A 23,881-nucleotide genomic window follows, 5' to 3' on the forward strand; every position below is an offset into this window, starting at 1 on the left:
TCATTATCGACTGTTCGGCAACTTGGACTGTGAATCCAAGATCTAGTCTAAGCATTGATTCTGCCTCTGATTTGGTCCTTCAGAGGCTTCTTTCAAGAATGTTTTGGATTCTGAACAGGATAAAAACAGGCTGATAATTTCATCAGACTCCCTTTGATTTAAAAAAAAAACAAGCAGATTTTAAGTGCTGCTTGTAAGAGAAAGACTCTGAGGTTGAATTACAGACTCAAATCAACTTGATAGGAACTGAAGTTTTTTCACAGAGCGAGTGGACCCAGGAGTGCGAGGTACATCGCTCACAATTTGTAAAACAGTTTGAGATCTTTCGGGACGATTTTCTCATTTAGACCAGCATCCTTTCAGAGCAACTTATTTTGCTGTAATTACACATCAAGTGCACACTTGAGGTGTGTTTAGAGCAAACACACCTCGAATTAAGAGGCAAAGTGTGTCACTGCAGCTTGTGCGTGGAGTTATGAACCAGCGTGTTGTTCTGGATCAGTTAAGAGGGTTGAGTTGATGGATGCTCCCCTGCCAGACAGGCAAACCAGCCTGTAACTGCTCCTGACATCCACTTTGTTCTCTCTCATACACAGATACATGTAAACACACACACACACACACACACACACACACACACACACACACACACACACACACACACACACACACACACACACACACACACACACACACACACACACACACATATATAGAGCTTTGGTCTCCTTCTCCCTCTCTGACAACCTGTGTCTGCTGTAACTGATAGCTCCATGTTACGAAGAGGCTGATCTGCTCTCTTCATCAATGTAACTAGGTCAGATATTCACTGTGTGCATCAGTATTCATCAGACTGAGACGTCTCGCTGACTGACAGAGTGACAGCTGACTGACACTGAGGGAGGATCACATGTTGCATTGATTAGTTGCAGCTGAATGAATGTGTTCAAAGAGATTACAACATGAAGTCTGCGCGTCAGCTCACAACTTTTATCATAGGAAACAATCAACACTGTCTAACATGTCATGAGCCAAATTTAGGCCAAACTAGGTTGAGCTTTTCATATCTCTAGGAATGTATTCTGTAGTTCTAGTGTGAAACATCTGCAGCTTTGAATCACGACCACTCTTACCTTTGTTGTACCAAACATAGACTTTAAAAAGCTGGACGACATGACAGCCCAATAAAAGTGAAGCCAAAACATTGGGAGCTCCCCCTGCTGATGGCTGCAGTATTTGTCATAAAGCCCACCTCCCCCATTCAAACAGACGGGACATGAGTTGAACTTAAAATTGAAATACACATCAAAGAAAGTTTTCTAAAAAATATGGTTTCTGTTATCACTGAGAGGCAGCAACTAAAGAATGTTTTAAAAGTCATTGATTATTAAATCAATTAATACACTCGTCAGTTAATAAGCTAATAATAATCATCAGCAGTAAGCTCTTTTAAATCCTGTCTTAAAACATACTTTTATCTATTGTTGTTATTTATTGTTGTTGTTGTTGTTGTTGTTGTTGTTGGTATTATTATCATCATTATTATTATTATTATTATCAAACTTAAAAATTGAAATTCACATCAAAGAAAGTTTTCTCAAACATTGTTTCTGTTATCACTGAAGGGCTGCAACAAAAGAACATTTTAAAACAAGTCATTAATTAATAAATCAATTAATACACTTGTCAGATAATAAGCTAATAATAATCTGCAGTGAGCTTTTTTAAATCCCTTCTTAAAACATACTTTTGTAGCAGAGCCTTTCCTAATTTTATCTGGTTTTATTTTACTTTAACCGTCTTAAGAAATATATTTTAAATAACTGTATTCCTTTAGAGTTCTTTTAGGGGAATTTTATGTCTTTTAAAATATGTTTTATTTCTTTATCTTGGCTTTTGTGTTTTTATGAACTGCCTGTTTGAAAATATACAAATAAAATGTTTTTGTTATTATTATTATTATTATTATTATTATTATTATTATTATTATTATTATTATTATTATCATCATCATTATTATTGTCAAACTTAAAAATTGAAATACAAGTCAAAGAAAGTTTTCTCAAACATGGTTTCTGTTATCACTGAAGGGCTGCAACTAAAGACAATTTTAAAACAAGTCATTAATTGATAAATCAATTAATACACTCGTCAGATAATAAGCTAATAATATTCATTGGCAGTGAGCTCTTTTAAATCTCTTATTAAAACATATTTTTATTGCAGAGCCTTTCCTGATTTTATCTGGATTTTATTTTATTTTAACGGTCTTAAGAAAAATATATTTTAAAATAATTTTACTCCTTCAGAGTTATTTTAGGGGAATTTTATGTCTTTAAAATATGTTTTATTTCTTTATCTTGGCTTTTGTGTTTTTATGAACTGCCTGTTTTATTTTGCTGCCCATGTAAAGCACTTTGTAACTTGGTTTTTGAAAAGTGCTTTACAAATAAAATTATTGTTATTAGTATTAGTATTAGTATTAGTATTAGTATTATAAGCTGCACAATTGCCTCATGGCTCTTAGTGTTAAATTTAACATCACTCTCCTAAACTCTATAGATTCCATCAACATGTTTTATTCATTTTGTCCACTTTGGTAACATAGTAAGAGTTTTCTCCACTGATTAGTTGAAGAACAAGACGAAGAAAAGAGATGAGAAGGAGAGAAAAGATAACGAGTGAAGAGGTAAAGATTTTAAGTTGAGGGACAAATGCTCAAATCGCAGCGTGGTTCTAACTCTGGACTGTTAAGCTGAAAGTCACATTGATTTTTAAAAGAGAGACATCCATTATCTTCTCTTCTCTGACGTGCTCCCATGAGAAGTAAGGTTGGCTTACATATCTTGTAGACAGCTCTCTTCTTTGCAGCTGAGTCAGATGTTCCCAGACTGTGGGTATGAGGTGATGGTGTTGCATCAGCTGCAGCTATGTTACTATGGTTATTGTTTACTTATTCCTTCACTCAGCAGAGATTGCCAGGATGTGAGATGTCTCACTCCTCAGTAATTTATTTAGCTAGGTTTTATTTACCTGTTGCTTCTGGTTGCTGTTCTGCACATGCCACTCTCAGCAAAGATTGGAAGAATGCAAAATGTCTCACTCCTCAGCAATTCTACTGCAGGGAATGAAAACAATGTTATGTCCAAACACATTACACGCAATTGGACTAATTATCATCCATTAAATTTGTCGGCAGCTAATTTTGCCATCAAGTTTTGTTGACTATGTGAACAAACTGTTGCACCCCTACATCTCATTAGTTCTTAAAATTCTTGTAGATGTCAAAATGAATTAAATTTTTTCTGAAAAGTCTAAATTCAGGTACTAATTTGATGCTATAATAAGGGGTATAATGCCATGATTGACAGCTCTGTTGGTTGTTGCAGTGCTGTGCACAGCAGATTAGAAGAGTAGAGGAGGAATGGCGAGAGAAAATGTTACAAACACTGCAAATTTAACTTTTCATGACTGTGAGCGTCCGCTTTAGACCGACCAGAGATCTGCTCAGAGACCATTGCTGTTTCAATGGTAGGGTAAGGGGCCAGACTCCAAACCTCATCAACAAAGCAATATATCAGCACCCTTTGGAGTATTTAGCTTGATGGTGGTGACGCATTGAAGCATTGTTATACAGTCAATGGTACCAACATATAGTGCTGCAGCCAGAGTTTGAGATTGAACACCTTGTTTAATTCATCCTATGGCATCCAGAGGGAGCATTAGCTTCTCTACAAAATAGCTTTCTGCACATTTTCTGCTGTTTTCTTTACCATGCAGCTGGGAATAAAGTTGCTAGTTCTTTATTATGTTGTTGGTATTAAGTTGTTGGATTGGGACATATGGAATAAAAAGCAGGAATCCTCTCTGTAAGCGAGTCCTGCAGGTTAATAATCACCCTGAATTCACAGATCCCGCTAAGTTAAACTAAATAAAGTGGCTCCTGTGTGTTTGCTCACATTTTGGGGTCTATTGAACAAATTTACAACTTAATGACTTAACGCATTGTTCACAAAAGGCTATGTAAGTGTTTGCTCTGGGAAGTTAATGTCTGCTTATTAACACACTCCTCTTTCCCATTGAGTTTAAATCTTTTCGGGCCGTGTGCATCGAAGGACGCCCAGCAGTGCAGGCTTCATCCTGGAGGGTAGTTTCTTCTTTACTGATCTTGGGCCACAAAATGCTGCAGCTGAAACAAGCTGTGAATACAACATATAGTTTTGTAATCTTGACATAGTAAAAAGGAAAAGCAAACAGTTGCGTATCATTTTGCCTCCAGCAGAGAAAATGCAACGTTCAGATCAATTTTAAGTCATTTTCAGTCCATTCTGTGAATATTGATTCCACACTGGCGCTCACCATTTCCTGCAGGGTGTATCCGGCTCTTTGGCCTCTTTAAGCTCCACTATGTTCACCAGCATGTGGCTCTGTGAGTTTGTCTGCTGTACAGCACTGAGCAGTTAGTGTAGGCTGGGTTTCAAGAGCCTTTTTTTAAAAATAAGATGTGTACGAGACAGTGTTAATTTTGGTGGCTATTTTAGATTTAGTCCTAGTCTTAGTCTTTAGATGAAAATGACCGTTAGTTTTAGTCACATTTTAGTCTTTTCAGCCCTTTATAGTTTTAGTCCAGTTTTAGTCGACTAAATTCAAAACATTATTGTCTTTGATTTTTGGCGAAACATCTTCACTCTTTAAATAATGAATGTAGTTGATCAGATATAGGTATCAGGGTTGTAGCCTACCAAGTGTTTAAATCGTCAAAATTTCACTTTTTTTTTTTTTTTTTTACAGAAAACAACAGAAATGGTAAAATTAGAAAACGCATGATTGTAAATAAATGCTTAAAAGTAAAATAAAATCACAGTTGAGAACTGGTATGATGTAATCTATGATATTACATGATGGAGAAACTCATATTTACTTTAAGACTTGAACAACAGAAGTTTAAAGGTTGTTGGACACCTTGGACCACTTATGCATCTTCACTAAACCCTACTACAACCAAACTCAAAATATGGACCTTAGACTCCTCTTCCCCTTGAGTGTTCGCTACTTTTCATTTTGTTTTTTTATTTTTCTTGAGCTAATAAATTGTTTGGGTTTTTTTATTTAAAAAAAAAAAGAAAGCAGTGTACACTTACTTATTTCAACACTGCAATAACAATATAAAGTGCAATAATTACAAAATATAAAAGAATGCATGTTAGCTTTAACTCAGTTTCTGTCTGTCTGCTGTTCCTCATTTTTAAAGCAACACCTGAGTTTGCAGCATGTCCCTCTTGAATGTAAACTAAATCTACAACGTTCTTTTTTTTTTCAGTCTTTTAACAATTTTGCTTGTTTAATATCTTACGTTAAATATTTCAGCTTGTCACTGTGACCGTATTTTGATTCTCTTGATTCCCAAAAATGCCATGAAAGGCCTTTATTGCACTTTTACGACGGTCCCTGAATGCACCAGTCAGTTCATGACACTGAAATATATCTGAATCTTTGATAACAAGGGGTTGATCAGATATTACTAAATGTGTCTGATGTATCACAAAACTGGATTAAATCAAGCTGAAGACAGGAGCTTTTTACAGTAATGGCAGCAAAAACTACAAACATCAAAGTTCTAGTAAACAGACATCCCCCGGTTTGGGCCTCTGTCAGTAACCCACACCGGGGAGTAAAAATCCTCAATGAAGATGAGAGATCAGAATCAGTCTCAGAATTTAACAAGAATATATATAGGAAAGAAATGTTCATCAAAGACGGACATAATTCTCCTGTCAGCCAACACCTCCACAGGGTCCAGGGCTGAGCTGGCCTTCTTCACCAGTGTGTTCAGTCTTGCTCTCCTGTATCCTGTCCGCCCACAGCAGGTGAAATCCTTCCAATGTGGCGTTCGTGTCTGGTGTTAGCTCTGTTAGCATGATGCTACTCTGCCAGTATTCTCTCTGGTGCTGGGTTAGCTTGTCCACCTTAGTGGAATATAAAGGGGGGATGTGAGCAAAAGAATGTAAGAAATGGGAAAGAATGCAGAGAGCAAGCAGCAAAGCGTCTACACTCTAGGGAAGCAGGAAGTAAGAGTACTAGCAGGTAGACATTTGAGACACAAATGATGGCAATGAAAGTTGGTCCCAAAACTTAAAGCTGGGGTTGGTAATCAGATTTAGATACACTTTTTGTTATACTGGTTAAAATGATCTTTATGTCCTGATGGCAATCAATACATAATGTGTTCCTAAAAAAGAGTGAAAAAAAACTGCTATCTACAGCCGGAGTAAACCTGGGAAAACACTAACCAATCAGCGTTTTTTGGCTCCCCAAATTTTAAACCAATCAAATGCCTTCCAGCCGTTCTGCCCTCCTCCTGCGCGTACATTTCCCCGGCGTGCACTCCTCCGAGTCCCCGTCTCCTACCTCGGGCCTGTCCCCTGACCTGATGAGGTGCTTTGCTCAGGACTGTAGTCCGGATCAGAGTCTAAAAAGCTCTCACCAACAAGCAGAATAATTAATGACGTTCAGTAAGTCCTACAGAAAATGTATATGTACTGTAGCGTCCGTCCGGACGCTGTAGTGATGGCGAGCCAATTCGTGAACACGTTGAGCTTTAATAACCGGTCACTGTCGGCCGTGATCACGACAACCAACAAAGCAACAATTAATGTTTGAATGAATGAAAAACTTCTCCTCTCCTCTCTCCCACTCGCACACTCTACACCTCTCCTGATGCCTTCACTGACCGTCAACACTGCAGGAATTAAGAGCATCTACACCGAACACGTTTAACAAACAGTAGAGCTGTCACAGTATTATATGTGTCATAACTTTTCTCCTGATATTGTGTCACCGGTACAACTGGATAATGCTAGCATGACAGTTGTGAGTATTAACAGCAGCCATGTTTGTTTGTGTTTTTAACTTTCAATATGAGAATTTTTTGGTGAGGACCGGTTTTGAATCAGTCACCATCATATGGTCGCAAGTCAGCGGCGCTTGTGCATGTGAGCGGGGGGGGGCGTCGTTTTGGAGGAGCTCCGAGGGAGGAGGGCAGGGGTTAGACGGAGTCCTGAGGAAATGCTACATTCAAATTCATGCTAGTTTTCCGAGACTGCCAACCCCAGCTTTAAGTGACATCCCGACCATTTGGTAGGGGTCAATATTTTAAAAACTAAAGGGTTAGTTATTACTCACCCAAGGCAATGAGAAATGCAAACAATTTTTTTTCTTTTGCTTTTTTCTTGGTGGGGTTGTTAAAGGGTTATAGATTAGACACACAGTGGGGGAAAACATGGATTTTGAATGTCCTCGGGTCAGCCACTAATGTTTTCATCTCGTCTTGTTAACTAAATCAAAACATACTTTGGTCAGAGTTTTTATTATCAGTGAGGCACTTTACCTCGTCATAGTCTTGTTTTCGTCATGAAAAAATGAGGCATTGACGAACATTTATTGTCACAATTCTCATGAACGAAATTAACACTACTATGAGAGAGACTTGCAACAGTTTGGTACACTGAAAAACATCAGCTCTTGCCCTCACAGAATGACGACTTTGTTATCTTATTGACTTTAATCATATTTTAGAATGAAACACATGCACAACCTCAGCTTCAGAGAGGTAATCTCTTTCTGTCGTTGCCCACGCAGCAGACTCCCTGTATTCAACTCGGTCACGCAGAGACCCTCAAATTAACTTTGAAAACACGACTTCAGAGCTGGATCCGAACTCCCCTTGCCTTTGCTCTGCATTGGAAAGAGTTGCAGCCACATTAGCATATAAACTGCTGAAGTGAGCTGACCCTGCTGAGGCTGACAGTCAGCTTTTGTCCGACTTAGTCAAAGTCCCTGCCTATGATCACAGCACTCTGTGGGGGTACGATAAAGACATGCTTAACTACAGAAAATGAATTTGCCTGTAAGAGATCGTGCTTTAAAAACTTATTTTAGATACAGAACCTCAGTGTGCATTTCCCCAGCACATGTCTCTGTGTTCTTAGCTGATTATAAACTCCATATTTATCTCCCTTAAAGCTCACCATCTGATAGGAGGCGGCTGCCTATGTGCACTTTGGAGCCTCTGTGCACCCCGAACACAGTCTGCTGACTCTGATAATCACACTCAGAACTCAAGTGAGGCACAGAGCAGATGCCTTCAAAGGTGTTTCTGTCCCCTGTGATGAAACCGGATAGGACCCGAGGATTATTCAGTGTCTGTCCATCTGTCAGGAACAATATGCCACCTGCAGCTCACGCAAAGCTGACTCACATTATTAAACCTCAAAACCTTTTATGATTAAAGACTAATGAGCTCCAGTTTCTAATTGCTGGATTTGATACCAGACAGAACAGATCTTTGCGTAGAGCACTGACTGAATAGAGAGATGAAGATATGTCAAGACATCCGCCCACAGAAGTGAAACCACAATACCCCCTGCTGTGGTCTGGTTTAGAGCGTAACAGCTTCTTGTATCGGTTTGAAGCTGACACTGTGATCATGGAAAGTTCAACTGCAGTGCACTCTTCCTCTACTCTGCTAATCCGGTGTACACAGTCATGTCATTCATGATGCTATACCTGATTCTTTAGCATCAAATAACTACCATAAAGGTTCAAATAGAGGCCCAGGCTTTTATTTACTTCTTTCTTTAAAAAGTCATCCTACCTTTATTTAAGACAGGTTTCAGTAGTTGAAAAATATAGTTTGGGTAAGGTGTGCTGGTTTAACGTGGATTGACCAACTCAATGGGCTGTCCGCAAGGACAGAGGACGATGAGACGTGCTTCCAGTCCGAATACTATTTATTATGACGGTTTCAACTGGTTTCGTCTCTCAGAAATGATCAAACAAATGTACATAAATCATGATAGTTATTACTTCCAACAAACTTAACAATTGTAAATAAGGCAAACTAAGACACTACACACTTTTAAAAAAATGAGAACTCACAGCTCAAAGACACAGCTGCTCAGTTGTGGAGATTGAGGATATTCAGCCAGCAGCCAGCTCCATTGTTCTCACAAAAGGGCTCACACAGGTGAGCTGGCTGTCCTTTGTGAGCTCTGGAGCTCCTCCCACTCAGGCAGCAGGTGAGCAGGCCAGGGAGAGCCAGAAAGGAGGGGGTAATTGTCACAGGGAGAGCTGAAGAGGAGGGGGGATTTTCTACAGTAGTAGACAGGCTTTTAACTAGTTTTAAATAAAACTTTTGCCAAGCAGAGATGGGCTTTCAGTTGTCAGTTTGGCTATTTCATCTGTAAAGCCAACACAAGCTACAAAGTCCGCCCCCTATTACTCCGGTCCAAAAAGCTGATCGTTAACCCTCCTCCTCGGGTCACTCTGTAGTTGGCTTTTCACCTTCTTTCTTGGATATAAGTTAAAGTTTGGTTGAACTTCCACCCATTCTTTTAAAAATCAATAGAAAAGGGTCCTATTGTGCAAACTTGACAGTCTGTTGGCATTCAGGTTCCTGTTTTCTATGTGCAAATTTGCAGATCAGTTCATGTGATGTGTGGCATTTTAGTGACAATATTAAAAAACAGGTCACCTTAAAAACAGTTCATGGATATGGACCTCTGATTAAGACAGGCCTTTATTTGTTAGACGAACAGCCACTACCCAGCTACTAAAGGGACCCAGGCTTTTAATTGGGATAATATTTTATCAGAAGTTTTACAGTAAATTGAAACCTTGACCTCTCAGAAACACATAAGAACTAATAATGAGGTCTGACACAGTGTTTGAGAGAACTTAAGTTGATGTGTATTTTAGTTTTGAAGTTTGACCCATGCCCCATCTGTTGACATGGAGGATGCAGGTTGAGTGACCTGTACTGCCGCCAATCAGTAAAGGGAGCTCTAAATGTTTTGGCTTCACTGTTTGGGAGATGCTGAGTCATCCATCTTTTCATAGTGTCTTTTGAGCTCCAGGGTCTTTTAGCCCCCAGAACTACTTTCCTCAGAACTAAAAGGTTCCTGTGCTCCTGGGTAGATTGTTCAAATCAGGCTAGTGACGTATGGAGAGAAAAAATTGATAAATGTACTATACCACCAGACCAGTTGAGGGCAGTAAAACAAAGATGAGGGCCATTCATCACAGATGACACCATAGAAGTAGACGGACAGGCAGGCATCATTATGAGCAGGCATTTGCAGCATTGCAGGCCCTGCCCCTCAAAAGCCCTGGGACCTTTGAAAAGTACTAACCCCCTAGCAGGGGCTTTTTAGGGGGGAGATTATCTACCCCTGAATTAAATTTAGACCCTGGGTCCACCGGTCGAAACGCATGTTGTTCCAGGGTAAAGTCCCTAGTTCTGGGTTTAAGTTCCTCCAGTCGAAAAACGCCTCAAGAAAGTTGTATCCAAGAGGGAACTTTAGCAGTTTCTTATGGAAATGAGGGCACCAGTCCTCTGAGTACACTACTGGTAAGGGTTTTTATGCCCTATGTAAAGCATTTTTTCTATTGCCTGACTCTTTAAGGTGTTATGGCAATTTAACTCTCATTTCCTTGTTTATACCAGTAACGAAAAGAAACTAAACTAAATAGGTAACAGTCGATCTACATTTCTCAGTTTCATCCTCTCAAATGTGAAGAATTGCTCCTTCAACCATGTTTTATAGCTCAGCTATTGAATACATGAACAATCAAGGTCTGGTAAATCAAACAGTTTAAAGACATTAAATTGGAGTCGAGGAGTTTGAGAGCTGTTCTTATAGATCTAATTTAAAGCCTGAAACTAAAGAGCACATGAGGATAAATCCAGTGTTTATCTTCTTCCCTCTGATCTGTCAGTAATATTTCAGACGTTCATGAATCATTTAGTTTCATTGTGTTCTGAATATAACCCTTCAGCGTAATCACCTCTCATGTGATCATGGGCTCTTATGATCACAGTTAGCTGTTAAGATTTAGCACTGTGCTAAAAGTGTTGAAATGTAACAGCTTTTTTTTTTTCAGCTCTGTGTAATGTGGCGGTGTTAACTTGACAAGAGGAAGATGTTTAGTGTCGTTTCATGTTTCTGCTCCACCCCTTCTTCCTCAGTCTGCTCTTTAAAGATGATTTCTCAGACGGCTGCGACACAATGATCAAACTATGTGTCAGATTAAATTTAGAGAAGTGGAGACAGTTCCACTTGCTGAGGAAACATTTGGAGTTCTACTTTTTGTCCTCAGCTGCTGTAGCAATTAGAAACCATGCCACCTAAATGACACAGGTTTGTTTCTCTCTCTCTGTCCAGTGTGTCATTCAGAAATGTTGAAAATGTTGGGCCTCAGTTTGGTGATTCTGAGAGAATTAAGGTGCTTTTCAACTGGAGGAACCAGGGTCTAAATTTAGTTATTGGGTAGTTAATCTCCCCCTGAAAAGCCCCTGCTTGGAGGGTAGTACTTTCCAAAGGTCCTGGAACTTTTGGGGGACATGGCCTTCAATGTTGAAAGTGTCTGATTGGTGGATTACCTGCAGTGTTTTTATTTCACCTGTCGCCTAAGTGTGTGTACTTTTCAGTTTGTTATGTTCACAAAACCAAATATGTGTAGTCATCTGTTTATTATCCTGTCCCTCCCTCCATCCATCCATCCATCCATCCATCCATCCATCCATCCATCCATCCATCCATCCATCCATTATCTTGACCGCTTATCCCGTTAGGGGTCACGGGGGAGCTGGAGCCTATCCCAGCTGGCTTCGGGCGGAAGGCAGGGTTCACCCTGGAAAGGTCGCCAACCAATCACAGGGCATTATCCTGTCCCTATCAATAAAAATCAAATATATTGTCTATTGGTTTAATAGCTTTGTAACAGTTATTCTCTCTAAACCTACCCGGAATGCGTCTCTCTCAGTTCCAGGTGTTACGGTTTTAAAAGTGACCCTGTAAACTGGAGACCTTCCGCTAAACGTATCAGTGTCAACAGCTGTTGAAGCACAGAAGAAGTCCTCGGGAATGCATACTAGTTTAGTTTTGTATTAAAATGTCAAAATATCCTCAACAGATATTTAATGATAATCTAAAGACGTTTGTGAGGGACGCATCCTGCTGAAAGTCGGCAGTTAACAGGGTCGCTGTTTAAACTGAAACACCGGTCGATCTCTGCCACAGCTTTTAAAATCATCTTTTAAGATAGTCTCCTACAAACTAACAGGCTATCTGTTGTAATGTCTCACTCATAATGATGCCAGCCTGTCTCTCCTTTTATGGTGTCGACTTTGTATTTGTCTTACTGCCCTCTACTGGTTTGGTGGTGTGGTGCAATTCCTGTTATTTTTTCTCCATACATCACTGGCCTGATTTGCATAATCTTCCCGGGACTTCAGCCCCCAGTTAAAACACAGACAACAATAGGGCCACAGGAACCTTTAAGTTAAGGGGAAGTAGTTCTGGGGGCTAGAAGACCCTGAACTCTTGGTTGAAATGCATCTTTATTCTGTCTTTGACTGCAGAGATGTGAGTATTATCACAGGTCTATCTTAGCTACTCCTTCACAAAACCTAATGTAAGTTTGTGGAAGTGCCACACACTGAAATCACTGCATTGAATCCCCACTAACTACAGTCACATCTACTCTGTTTCAACGCCACTCAAAAACTAAAAACATGTCATGTACTGTAACAGGGTCAGGGTTCTGTTTTTCAACTTTCTCCACATCCAGGGCATCTAAGGTGTGTTTATTTTGGACAAAGTCCCAGGCTCTTGCCTCATAGAGTGAATGTTTGTCAGCTAATCAATATACTTATTTTGTTAAAACAGCATCAGTCTGCAAAAATTGTGCAAAGTTATTGATGTAGAAGAAAGCCCTGTAATAAAGCCGATGTTTGCATTTTTCTGATTTCATGCATTTTTAATGAATAGTCTAACATCCTCATTAGTGTCGTGTTTGTCATTTTTCTCACTCCACACACAAAATGCCAAACGTAACATCTATGTTCCAGTTATTTCATGATAACAACACTAAATGCTTACCAAGCAACCCTGATCTGAACATCCCAGTTATTCCCCTGGACAGAGTCTTCATGTAAACAAGGAAAAATTGGATGTTTGATGCACCTTTACACATTTTTTCAAAGCCTTTCTTTCCACCTGATGTTGTTTAAGCCAACCCAGATACTGCAGGTAATGCAACACTTTGAAATAAATGGACTGCGTGATTGTAAGTTCTTCAAAGATTGAAATGTTGGTGCTTGTGAGAAACTTTGAGGTTGAAGATCAAAGATTTGATTTACACCCTTCCACACACACACGTTTAAAAGTTTAAAAAACCAACACATTTCAACCACTTTACCAGCTGCAGCTCCAGTTTCATGTCTTTTACAACTTGATGGTAGTAATAACAGATACAGTACCTTGCTCACATGAAATCAAACCTCTGGCTCTGGAAAGCTTTCAGCGCAATCTGAGAAAAGTACGTGCAATTTCATTTCATCGATACCTAAAACATGAAAAACACAGCAGCGTGATACTTTGATAGTTTAGTTTTCAGAGGTTTCTCTACAACTGAGCCAGCATGCTAGGCCACGCACCTTCAAACTCATCTAAAAGCTTTTTCATTATTCCGGGTTTCAATAGACGCTCTGTGTCACATAATGCTCTACCTGCTGATGCTCAGGCTTTTTTATCCAACAAAAGAAAGGTTCCAAAAGAAACCGTTTCTCTGGTGATTTTTTTGGCAGGAAAATTGTCACATTATGTTGGCAGTTTAAGCTCAAAAGTACACTGTGCTGTATTTTTTTCTTTCTGTGGAACTCTGGGGTAGAATCCATCTGAATCAAACATTATTCCCTCTCATTCATGGCCTCTTTTTGTATGGTGCAGTTTAACTTTTTTCCAAATCCAATGGGCATGAAAACACAGCAAAACAACAATCAAAATGTGTAATATTTAAAAAATAAAATTCTTAATCCAAACATCTTATATCTTTATTTTTTTAAAGATAGTTTGGGGGCTTTACACCTTTATTTAGATAAGAGAGGACAGTGGATATAGCAAGAAACTGGGTGATAGAGTTGGGGAATGACATGCGGGAAAGGGGCCGCAAGCTGGAATTGAACTCAAGCCAACCGCTTAACCATTACAGGCTAAGCTTGCACCCCATCTCTTTATTCAAATTTTTGAAATATACCTTGTTTTACACCTTTTTTTCTTTCATTTCTTTATTTTTTTTCATTTTAAAGGTGTTTTTAATTAAATTCATAAGATAAAGACAGATACATTAATAATGATACCAAACCAGATTGTTGTAATGACACTCAACAACAGCAGTGACACCAGAGCTGCATAACAATGGCCCATTAGTTAGTTAAATATTTAAAGTATGACTCTTTTAATTTCTGAAAATGAAAAGAAAAGTGACATTTATCAGTGTGTAATGTTTGGCAAAACTTGGAATTCGAAGATGTTCAAGCAAAACAATATCTGTCTTGATTTTTGAAACAGTTAATTTAACCTTCTGCTGTTTTATTTAACTGTCTCAGCTGCATTTTCATGAAGTGACAACCTCCAAAGTTGAGAAATAAAACCAAAGCAGAAATGCACCACACTGCAGTTCCTCAAGTGACCACTTGAGGCTGAGTCTGAAAGCCAAGGAATCCCCATTGGGTCCAATGTTAAAGAGGCATTTTTAACACAAAATTAAACATGTTTACAGCCCAGTGCAAAATACAGTCTTGATACCAACAGCCCATTTCTCTTTTTTCTCTTTTTTTAAGTTATATTTTTAGGCACTTTTGCCTTTTTATTGATAGGATAGCTGTAGAGAAACAGGAAATGTGGGGAGTAGAGAGTAGGGGAAGACATGCAGCAAATGGTCATAGCTGGGAGTCAAACCGGCAACCTCTGCGACGAGGACTATAGCCTCTGTATGTGGGGTGCTTAAACCGCTAGGCCACCAGCGCCCCCAACAGCCTTTTTCTCTACAGTATTTGTCCCCATGGTACAGGGGCAGTTTTTTGATAAATCATCTAATTTGAAGACATGAATCGCTAAGAGTTATACATACATTTGCATAATTCAGTGTGTGGTTGACTTGACAGGTAGATGGAAGTCTCAATGCTGTTTGCCAATAAGCAAAATACCCTCTCAGGTCCTTGCACCCCCTAGGTTGATCAAAATGTAGTTTGAGTCATCGTTTGGTTTCAAAGCGCCTCTTCATAAACAAATGGGTTACATCATGACTATCTTCATGTGTTTTTTTACAGTCTATGATTTTTATCCCCCCCCCCCAAAAAAAAATCCAAAAAACATAATACTGTCTCAGCCTGAAATGTCTACCTCACACATACAAACACAGTCTTGGTGCAGACACGTATAAGCTTAGCAGAGGGATTAAACTTCACACATTACAAAGACAGTCTGCTGCTGAAATATAACAGCTCTCATCCTCATGGCAGCAACCAACATGTCCATCAACTGTCATGTCTCGTCAGTGGGTCCATGTGCAAACCCTGCAAAACATTTCTCAAGTCCAAGCTGAGCCTTAACTTCCTAAAATGAAACTTAGGTTGTTTTAATTTTCAACAACAAGGCATCATAGGTGCTTTAAAACAGACACAAAAGATCAAGACAAAAAGGAAACATAGAAGCTCCTCATATGTTGTCTTCTGCTTTTCCCCCCCTCACACAATGTCTACAGAGGTGAAATGAGTCACATTAAGTTGCAGGAGGTGATCTGATGAGCACTGATGGATGAAATTAGCCTGAAATGAATTGCAGGAGGCATCTGCACGTCTGGTCTGCTGATCAGAAGCCGCTCTCGTCTTAATCAAAGGCCTGAGGGAGTCTAAGATGAAGCTTTGTTATTATGTGCCTTTTATTCTCTATCTCTGCTGTGTGCTCTTCTTTTTTATTCCCTTCAAAAGGTTAACAGTTGCAGCCTGCAGGAAATGTTGTGAAGATAGAGCTGGAGATCAAAATGTGTCAAGAGGACATCATATATTCTCTCAGTTACTTGTTGTTTGAAGTAGCCTCAGAATCTGCTCCTTTTTCATCATTCTCTTTCCAGAATAAAAACTCCTGGTTTTATTTGTATTTCACACATTGTTCACTCGTTAAACTGCAGCTCTCAGGCGCAAATAGTGCTGACTTGAAGTAGCTCTCTAAACCTGACCTGCAGACATAAACCTGATCATGGTTTAAGAGAAATGTCTCTTCAGCCTCCCTCTCATATGAAGAGGCATCATTGTCAGATAATAACTCTGCACTGTGAAGTTTTATAAGCGTATAAAGACTTGTACTGCTCTACTCTTTCCAGGATTATACAGACAAGAATTCCACGGGTGTTAAAATGTTAAATATGCCTTGAGTGTCGCTCACTTTCTTTGTATGTTGACGATACGATTGTGTCCTTTGCAGGAGAAGACGACCGCCTGGCTCTGAAGGGGAAGGTGACGGTTGGAGACCTGTTCAGAAAAGACTTCAAGGTTCACGACCCCAACGCCAAATGGATCAGCAGTAAGTGCAGTTTTTTGTTTATTGTATTGTTGCAATTTTTAGAGTATTAACTCTGCCTCCATTATACTGTATGTCAGTCCTCTGCTGATAGTATGATCTGAGAAATGCATCAAAATTTCAAGCTTTAGACTTCTCTTATAGCTTTCAAGAACTCATTTCGAGCCTTCAAGTGAATAAAAGTTCCTTTTTCATTACTTTCAAACTTGGCCCTGTCTTCTTAAATATTATTTGGGGCGTCTAAATGACCACTGACAGCCTCAGATTGTTTTATATATTACACTACAGATTGCTGCAGAGTTAGAACAAACTCCAAGCTGCTGTTAACGTTCCTCTCTCTTCAAAAGCTCCGGACTCCATCAGGAATAAAAACATAATTATAGCTTTTAGAACAACAGTGCTGCTGGTCTGGTATTGAATTGTTTGGTTGGTTTGTCTGTGTAATAGTGTGACTTTCCTTCAAACAAATGTTATTTGTGTGAGACAATTTAAAACGGATAAGGGTCTCTCTAAGCAGCAGACAGATATTTCATGTGCTTTCTTGTTCTGAGGTTAATCCAGGTTTGCACTGGGGGAAATTGTGCCTGTTTCTGATCCAATTTTGGAGTCACACATTCTGATTCTGAATTTTAGCTCCATCCTGCTTTGTTTGTAGTGCAGTGTAGGGGGCTGATCACAGCTCCATCAGCAGCTTCAAGCCAGTTGGATGAAGTTCTTGCATGGTAGAAATCCTGGTCAGCTTAAGTGGAAGCAGAGCCATGGGGCACTGGTGTAGCCCAGTTTGTAGAGCAGGCACCCCATGTACAGTAGCTGCAGTCGTCGGCGTACTGGTTGTACTATCAGTTCCCAGTTATGGCAGCATTTGGTGTGTGTCATCCCCCTCTTTCTCCCCATATTTCCTATCTCTCTCAGGCTGTCCCATCAAATACAGCCCCCCCCAAAAAAAGTCTTAAAATAGTAAGAAAGCAGAGCCTGATGACGCCTGTACAACATAGCAGATAGCATTTGAAAGCACTTTGGTCACATGGTATCATGAAAAGGAAATACAGAGATCCTTCAAAAGGCAACAATTATTTCAGAAGCCAAAACACATCAGATCTAAAATGTTCATTATTGGGATGGCGGGTGAGGATAGGCCACAATTAGATGATATGATTGAATGAATGAATAAAGATTTCTATTTATTTGTCTGTTCATTTACATGACCCATCTCTCAGATTCAGACACATTTACAAACTACAAACCAAACATGAAAAGCAAAAAAACTGAATCTTCCAGTTTCTCTGACTTCGACTTCTATCTGTGGCAGTTTTCAAAGAAAACTTCATTGACAGCTGTCAATGTTTCATTCCAGTTTGACGTGCACAGCGTGAGCACATAATTTATAGCTTTGGTTGTGAGTCTTAAATGATTCACTTGTGCAGTGTGAGCTGACATTCCATCACCACATTTATACGTTTGTGCAGAGTATGAGTAACTTTAGGGAGAGTTACAAAGAAATGTCTTACTTGGGGTCGGTTCTGCAAGGTTCTTTGAAACAATAGTCACTGTCAGGTGGAGATTCAGTCACTTATAGTGGACTTGTTTCTTATTTCTAAGCTGAAGTATTCTACTGAAAAAAACTGAAAGTACTTTTAAGTCATTTAGTGTTACGCCCCACCCAAAGGCGGCCCTATGGGGCTTACAATAATCCTAAACATGACCCATATGACAACACAAAAACACCTTAAAACACTTAAAGCTGCTGTTGATAGTCCTGGAATAAACATCAGTTCAGGGAGAGATTCTAATATCAACACTAACCCTCCACACCAGATTTCCCTCTCTCTACCCCCCCTCTGCCCTCTCATTCAGGACGATGTCGGAGGACTAATCTGAAGAGTGGCTCTGATTGGTCAGAGCTGACAGGAGTGATTGGAGTTTATAAATTGCTGGATAAAGAGGCATAGGAAAACAGAAAGACCTCGCCATAATCTCAAAATACCTCATTTATTGATGGCTGCTGATGAGTGTTATGACTTTTTTGCCAAACACAGCACAAAATAAGGACAGTATTTTCCCCCAATCCTACCAACTGCAGCTTTAACAAAAGGGATTTAATATCAAATGACAGAAATAATCAACTTTTCAACAAAGATCAACTAAATTATAACTAAAAAAAACCCACAACAAAGCACATGCAGATGCCCTGAAGGAGAGGCAGATAGGCAGCAGTCCCCAACTCAAATGCCTCTCCCCTACTGCAGGCAGCAGGGGACTTTTAAAGGTCCAACGCCACGTGAACCTCATTGCCTCAATTAAGAGGTACCTGCAGAGAAGAAGGTGATACAGAGGGAGGGACACAGAACAAACATACAGCCATAACATTTAGACTCATAGAAAAATCCACGATTCATTTTGTAGACCACTTTCAAATCCTATGTTGCAAACTGCAGGGCTTGTGTTATCCTCATAGTCCTCTTCATGAGTGAGTGACCAATCATAGCCAAGCTGGGCAGTGCTTCTCAGTCCAAAAGGGCAATGTTCTCTGAAAAGAGTGAGGAAGAACAGTCATATTCAGGATAGATTGTTTATGATGACTGGTGGTTCAGTTGTGTTTGAGTTGTGTTTGCAGGAGAGCAGATTGACTGTAGCAAAGACAAAGAAAAACACTACACATCCAATCTGTTCAAACAGCCCCAAAAAACAGAGGACAGTTGCATTAAGTACACATACTGAAGTAAAACAAATAAAACAGTTCATGCACTTTAGAAATCTGAATAAAAAGCCCACAAAGCTTCCTAATCACTGTCATTACATCGCTTCTAAATATATATTTTGCTTTTAGCGTTACTACAAATGTAGATCACTCTAATTACAGTAGCAAATGTATCATTTACTGAAACATTTAAGGTTGTTTTTTCCTTTTTTGCCTTCCTTATCCATCTGTCCCTCTTCAGTATTTGCAGAGCTGTGTTTCTGTATGTTGTGTGTGTGTGTGTGTGTGTGTGTGTGTGTGTGTGTGTGTGTGTGTGTGTGTGTGTGTGTGTCTGTGTGTGTGTTTGCCCCGCCGTGTGACATTCCTCTAAACGATTTATTCCATATGCTTCAATAGCTACTCAATTACCTGTAACCACAACCCTCATTTTCCTGAGATCAATGGCAGCGTGTGGATGCTGCTGCTGTTACAATTCATCACCACCGATTTCAAAGGCTTGTTTTTTTAATAACAGCATGAAGCGCCGGTACACACACTGACAGCACCGCAGGGCGCCAATAAGAGAAAATTATATACTTTATTTCATATCAAGGTACAAACAGCTCGTCTCAGCTCCGGCGTTGAGGAGAGCGATCACAGCTCGGAGATGTGAGGAGTCTGTACAGCTGAAGGATTAATGAGCTGGATTTTCTTCTTCTCTGGTGCCCGACGAGGCTGTCTCCTCCAATCACAGGATGTAAGATGGCTCCCAGAAATAACACAGCTGTTAAATCTAATTCAAATCGTGAAATCCCCGAGCCTTCCTCCCCTTCTTTGGCTGTAATTAGAAAGCTGAAACCCCTTATTTATTACATTAGTGACAGGACGATGCTGCTCCTGTGTGGATCGCTGGGTTACAGTCTGGCCTGGTTTCCAGTGTTTGTTTTAGCTGCAGGCCCCCATGTGTGCTTAAAGACGAGGAGGCTCTCAGGGGGCTGATTTGAGGTTGATTCTAGCTGTGACCCATGAAAGTTGTAAACAAATCGATCACGCTTCAACGAGCCTTGTTGAACATCACAAACTGTGGGAGTACTGTTCACATCTGGAAGCTAACATCTGTTTTTTAGTCTCAGGGAAAACTAACTGATGTATATTTCCATCATTTCAGAGGGGTTAATTACAGAGATGTTCTCATTAGAGATGCTCCAACACCTTTTTTCTTTCCCAGACTGATTTCAATATCTGGATTTTGTATTTTGCTGATACAGTGAACTGGAAAATATCACCTGTTTCACCTAAGCGACTAATGACCTTGTCGATTTAACAGAAACACAAATGCTGACTGGCTGACTAGTCTCGAGTCTGCTTGTGTTTGTGCAGCTGTATTCACCACTTTGTTGAAGAACGCCTTTATGTGCATGTGTGTGGTAGTTTCACTGGTGTTTCATTGCTGAGTTACACTGCCAGCTACTGGCCCAGCATTCATACTACAGCAGTTTCAGTCGTTCTTGCCGATTTGTGTTCACACAGATAATTTTCAGGTTTGTCATAAAAACACTAATATTTTCAAAAAAGCAAAGGAAAAAGGTTTCTGTTTTTTTTTATCAGGACATTCTCATCCTAAGCAAGCGGCAACCTACGGTCTTAAAATATGAAGCCCATGCGGAAGTGCTAAAAACTGCAGTTCATTGAGCGTCCACTTGAGGCTGGCTGCAGAAACAACGGAAATCAGAAAAGACGATCTTTGCAGCAGAAATAAACATGTTTACAGTCTGGTTCAAAAAACTGTTTATGTCAGAGTAGCTCATTTCTCTTTCGGCACACACTGTACGGGGAGTGAATTTTTTTAGAACTCAGCATTTTGAAGATATTAAACCATAGACTGTATAATAAATGGGCTTAGTATCCGTGACGTCACCCATCTGCTTCTCAAGCGCCATTTTTGAGGCCAGTCGGCGGCTGCAGCCATATTGCTGCTGTTGAGCAATGGTGACGTAAAGAGGCGGACTTTGAGCCTCCTCGCCAACAGCTACAGTGTTCCCGCCTGTCAATCAAGTCAGCTGTGCCTCTCATTGTAAGACTCGTAATCTCAACATCTTCCAAATTGCCGTGTTAGAAAATAAATCACCCCCTCACAGTGTGTGCCGATCGAGAAAAGTGCTATCCAGACTACACTCGTGTTTTGAACCAGGCTGTAAACATGTTTATTTCTGCTGTAAAGATCAGCTTTTTTTAATGGGTGTGTATGTGGTTTCCTGTGTTTCTGCAGCCAGCCTCAAGCGGATCCTCGATGAACTGCAGTTTTTAGCACCTCCGCATTGGACTCATATTTTTAGACCGGAGGTTGCCGCTTGTATTAAACTTATGAGTTTTGCCCAAATAAGGACATGGCTGACTTCATTGACAGGCGGGCACCCTGTAGCTGTTAGCGGGAAGGATAAAGACCCGCCTCTTTACCTCATATTAGCTTGGATGAAGTTTGGTTGTGTTCAACATTTCCAATATGGCACCCGCTGACGATTGGCTTCAAAACACTGCTCAGAGACAGATGAATGAAGTCACGGATACTACGTCCATTGTTTATACAGTCTATGGTCTTAACAAGGTCTTTATTCAGGACTAATGAAAGCAGGTACCAGCTTATACTAAATCCCAAGTCTGAGGCTGGATTAGAAACATTCAAACAGTGCTTTATGTATTTGAACATCTCTTACTTACTACTTACTACTAGTGAAAATGTATTGTCATTGTTTTCTGCTTACTACAACATATTCCTGCCAACTCAGACTTCGCATAAGATGCATAAAGGACAGAAGACTCTTTATAATAATCCACACACAGCCGCCGGCCTTGAGACAGGACCTGTCATTAGAAAGCAGTCCACTCTTTCATCTCCCTCTTTTTGTGCTGTTGACAGAGCCATCCTTGATCTCGAGGTATTTTTAGTGTGTCATTAGATACAGCTGACAAGGAGGAGAAAAGGAGGGAAGAAAGAAGATCCATCAGCTGATTATTTTGTCTTTGTTAGCACTGACATTTTTACCAGGACCGGGTTTTTCAGCCAACCTGGCATGCTCGAAAGGATTTGGAATAATGTGTGCCCTTGTTTGGGGCTCAAATTGATTTTTTTTTTTTTACCTGATTCATCCTTGTTTTATGTTTCCCGTTCCCCTGGCTCTCTGCACAAATTCATATAACCTCTAGGAAATGTAATGATCACAGATTAGACTATTTCCAGCGATAACGATAGCTTCCTTGTGTCTTTTTTTCAGCCTGATAAGTGTAAGTATTTCAGGAACTTAAGTATGTAGGTCGCTTTAACTCACTGTAGCAAATATATCCTTTTCATGAAATAACTCCATTTTCATAGATTCATTAGGCATTTGTCGACCGGAGGAACTTTACCCCAGAACTAGGGACTTTACCCCTGAACTATGTGCGTTTCAACCGGTGGACCCAGGGTCTAAATTTAGTTCAGGGGTAGATAATCTCCCCCCTAAAAAGCGCCTGCTAGGGGGGTAGTACTTTTCAAAAAGCCCTGGGGCTTTCAGGGGGCAGGGCCTGCAATGCTGATTGGCAACTTAACCGCAGTGTGTCTATTCCGCCTGTCGTCCACAATAACATCACACACATCTGTGATTCTCTTGATTTCTCTTTCTTTAATTTGTTCTATCTATTTTGTATGTGTGTGTACTTTTCAAAAGAAGAAGCTGTGATTCTCTTGATTTAGCAGCTTGTAATAGTAGTCTTCTCTCAGCCCACCGCGAATGCGTCTCTCCCGGTGTTATGATTTTAAAAGTGACCTTGTAAACTGGAGACCTACAGCTGAATGTAACAGTGTTTGTGGAGTTTACACAGCTGTTGAAACACAGAGGGAGTTTTAAGATTCAATATCCTCATTAGATAATTATTTAATGATGGTCTAAAGACGTTTATGAGGGATGCATCCAGCTGAAAGTCGGCAGTTAACAGGGTCGCGGTTTAAACCAAAACACCGGCCGATCTCTGCCACAGCTTTTTGAGTTCAAAAGGATTTTAAAGCTGTGTTGAAACGTCTTTGCTACTCGCGTTTATCTCCTCTCACGGTTGATTCATTGAATCCATCTGTAATGAAATATAGCACCATCTAAAACAGCGCCAGCTGAGTCTCTTCCATGCTAACAGGCTAACTGTTGTGATACCTGCCGGTCCCTCTTCTTCTGTGGTGTCATCTGTGATGAATGGCATTTGTCTTTGTCCTACTGCCCTCTACTGGTCTGGTGGTGTACTGCATTTACTTTTTTCCCTCCATACGTCACTGGCCTGATTTGCACAATCTACCTGGGGCTTCAGCCCCGCGGTCAAAACACAGACAACACAGGAGGGGGCACAGGAACCTTTTAGTTCTGGGTAAAGTAGTTCTGGGGGCTAAAAGACCATATTATGCTATTATGAACAAACTGGTTGGAATTCTTATACTGTACACCTTCTTTTTTGCTGCTGTAACACCGTGAATTTCCCCGTTGCAGGATGAATAAAGGAGTATCTTATCTTATCTTATTGTATAATTTGGATAAATATCCAGATAAGTATAATAGTTGTACCTCCAGGTCTGCCAGTCTTGTCCCTTCCTCGTTCACTGATGTATCCAACACAAGCTGCTGAAACCACCTCACCCCGCTCTCTGCATCAGTATTCTGAACATGCTCTGAAGCCATCACTATACGTCTCCCTGGTTAGGTAATTGCACAGTTAGCAGACACCGCTGATTTCTCACACACGCCTGTTTTTTTACCCTTTCATC

At 40.1% G+C, this 23,881-nt stretch overlaps 1 protein-coding gene across 1 annotated transcript in view; it reads left to right on the forward strand.

Annotated features, from left to right (window-relative positions):
* LOC117828931 (dipeptidyl aminopeptidase-like protein 6) overlaps positions 1 to 23,881 on the forward strand; it is a 248,575-nt gene that overhangs the window by 154,055 nt on the left and 70,639 nt on the right. The window contains exon 3 of the mRNA XM_034706344.1: positions 16,326 to 16,424. Coding sequence (XP_034562235.1) covers positions 16,326 to 16,424 — 99 coding nt within the window. The remainder of the gene's footprint in view (positions 1 to 16,325; positions 16,425 to 23,881) is intronic.

Source organism: Notolabrus celidotus, chromosome 17 (assembly GCF_009762535.1).
Source record: "Notolabrus celidotus isolate fNotCel1 chromosome 17, fNotCel1.pri, whole genome shotgun sequence".
Taxonomy (NCBI): domain Eukaryota; kingdom Metazoa; phylum Chordata; class Actinopteri; order Labriformes; family Labridae; genus Notolabrus; species Notolabrus celidotus.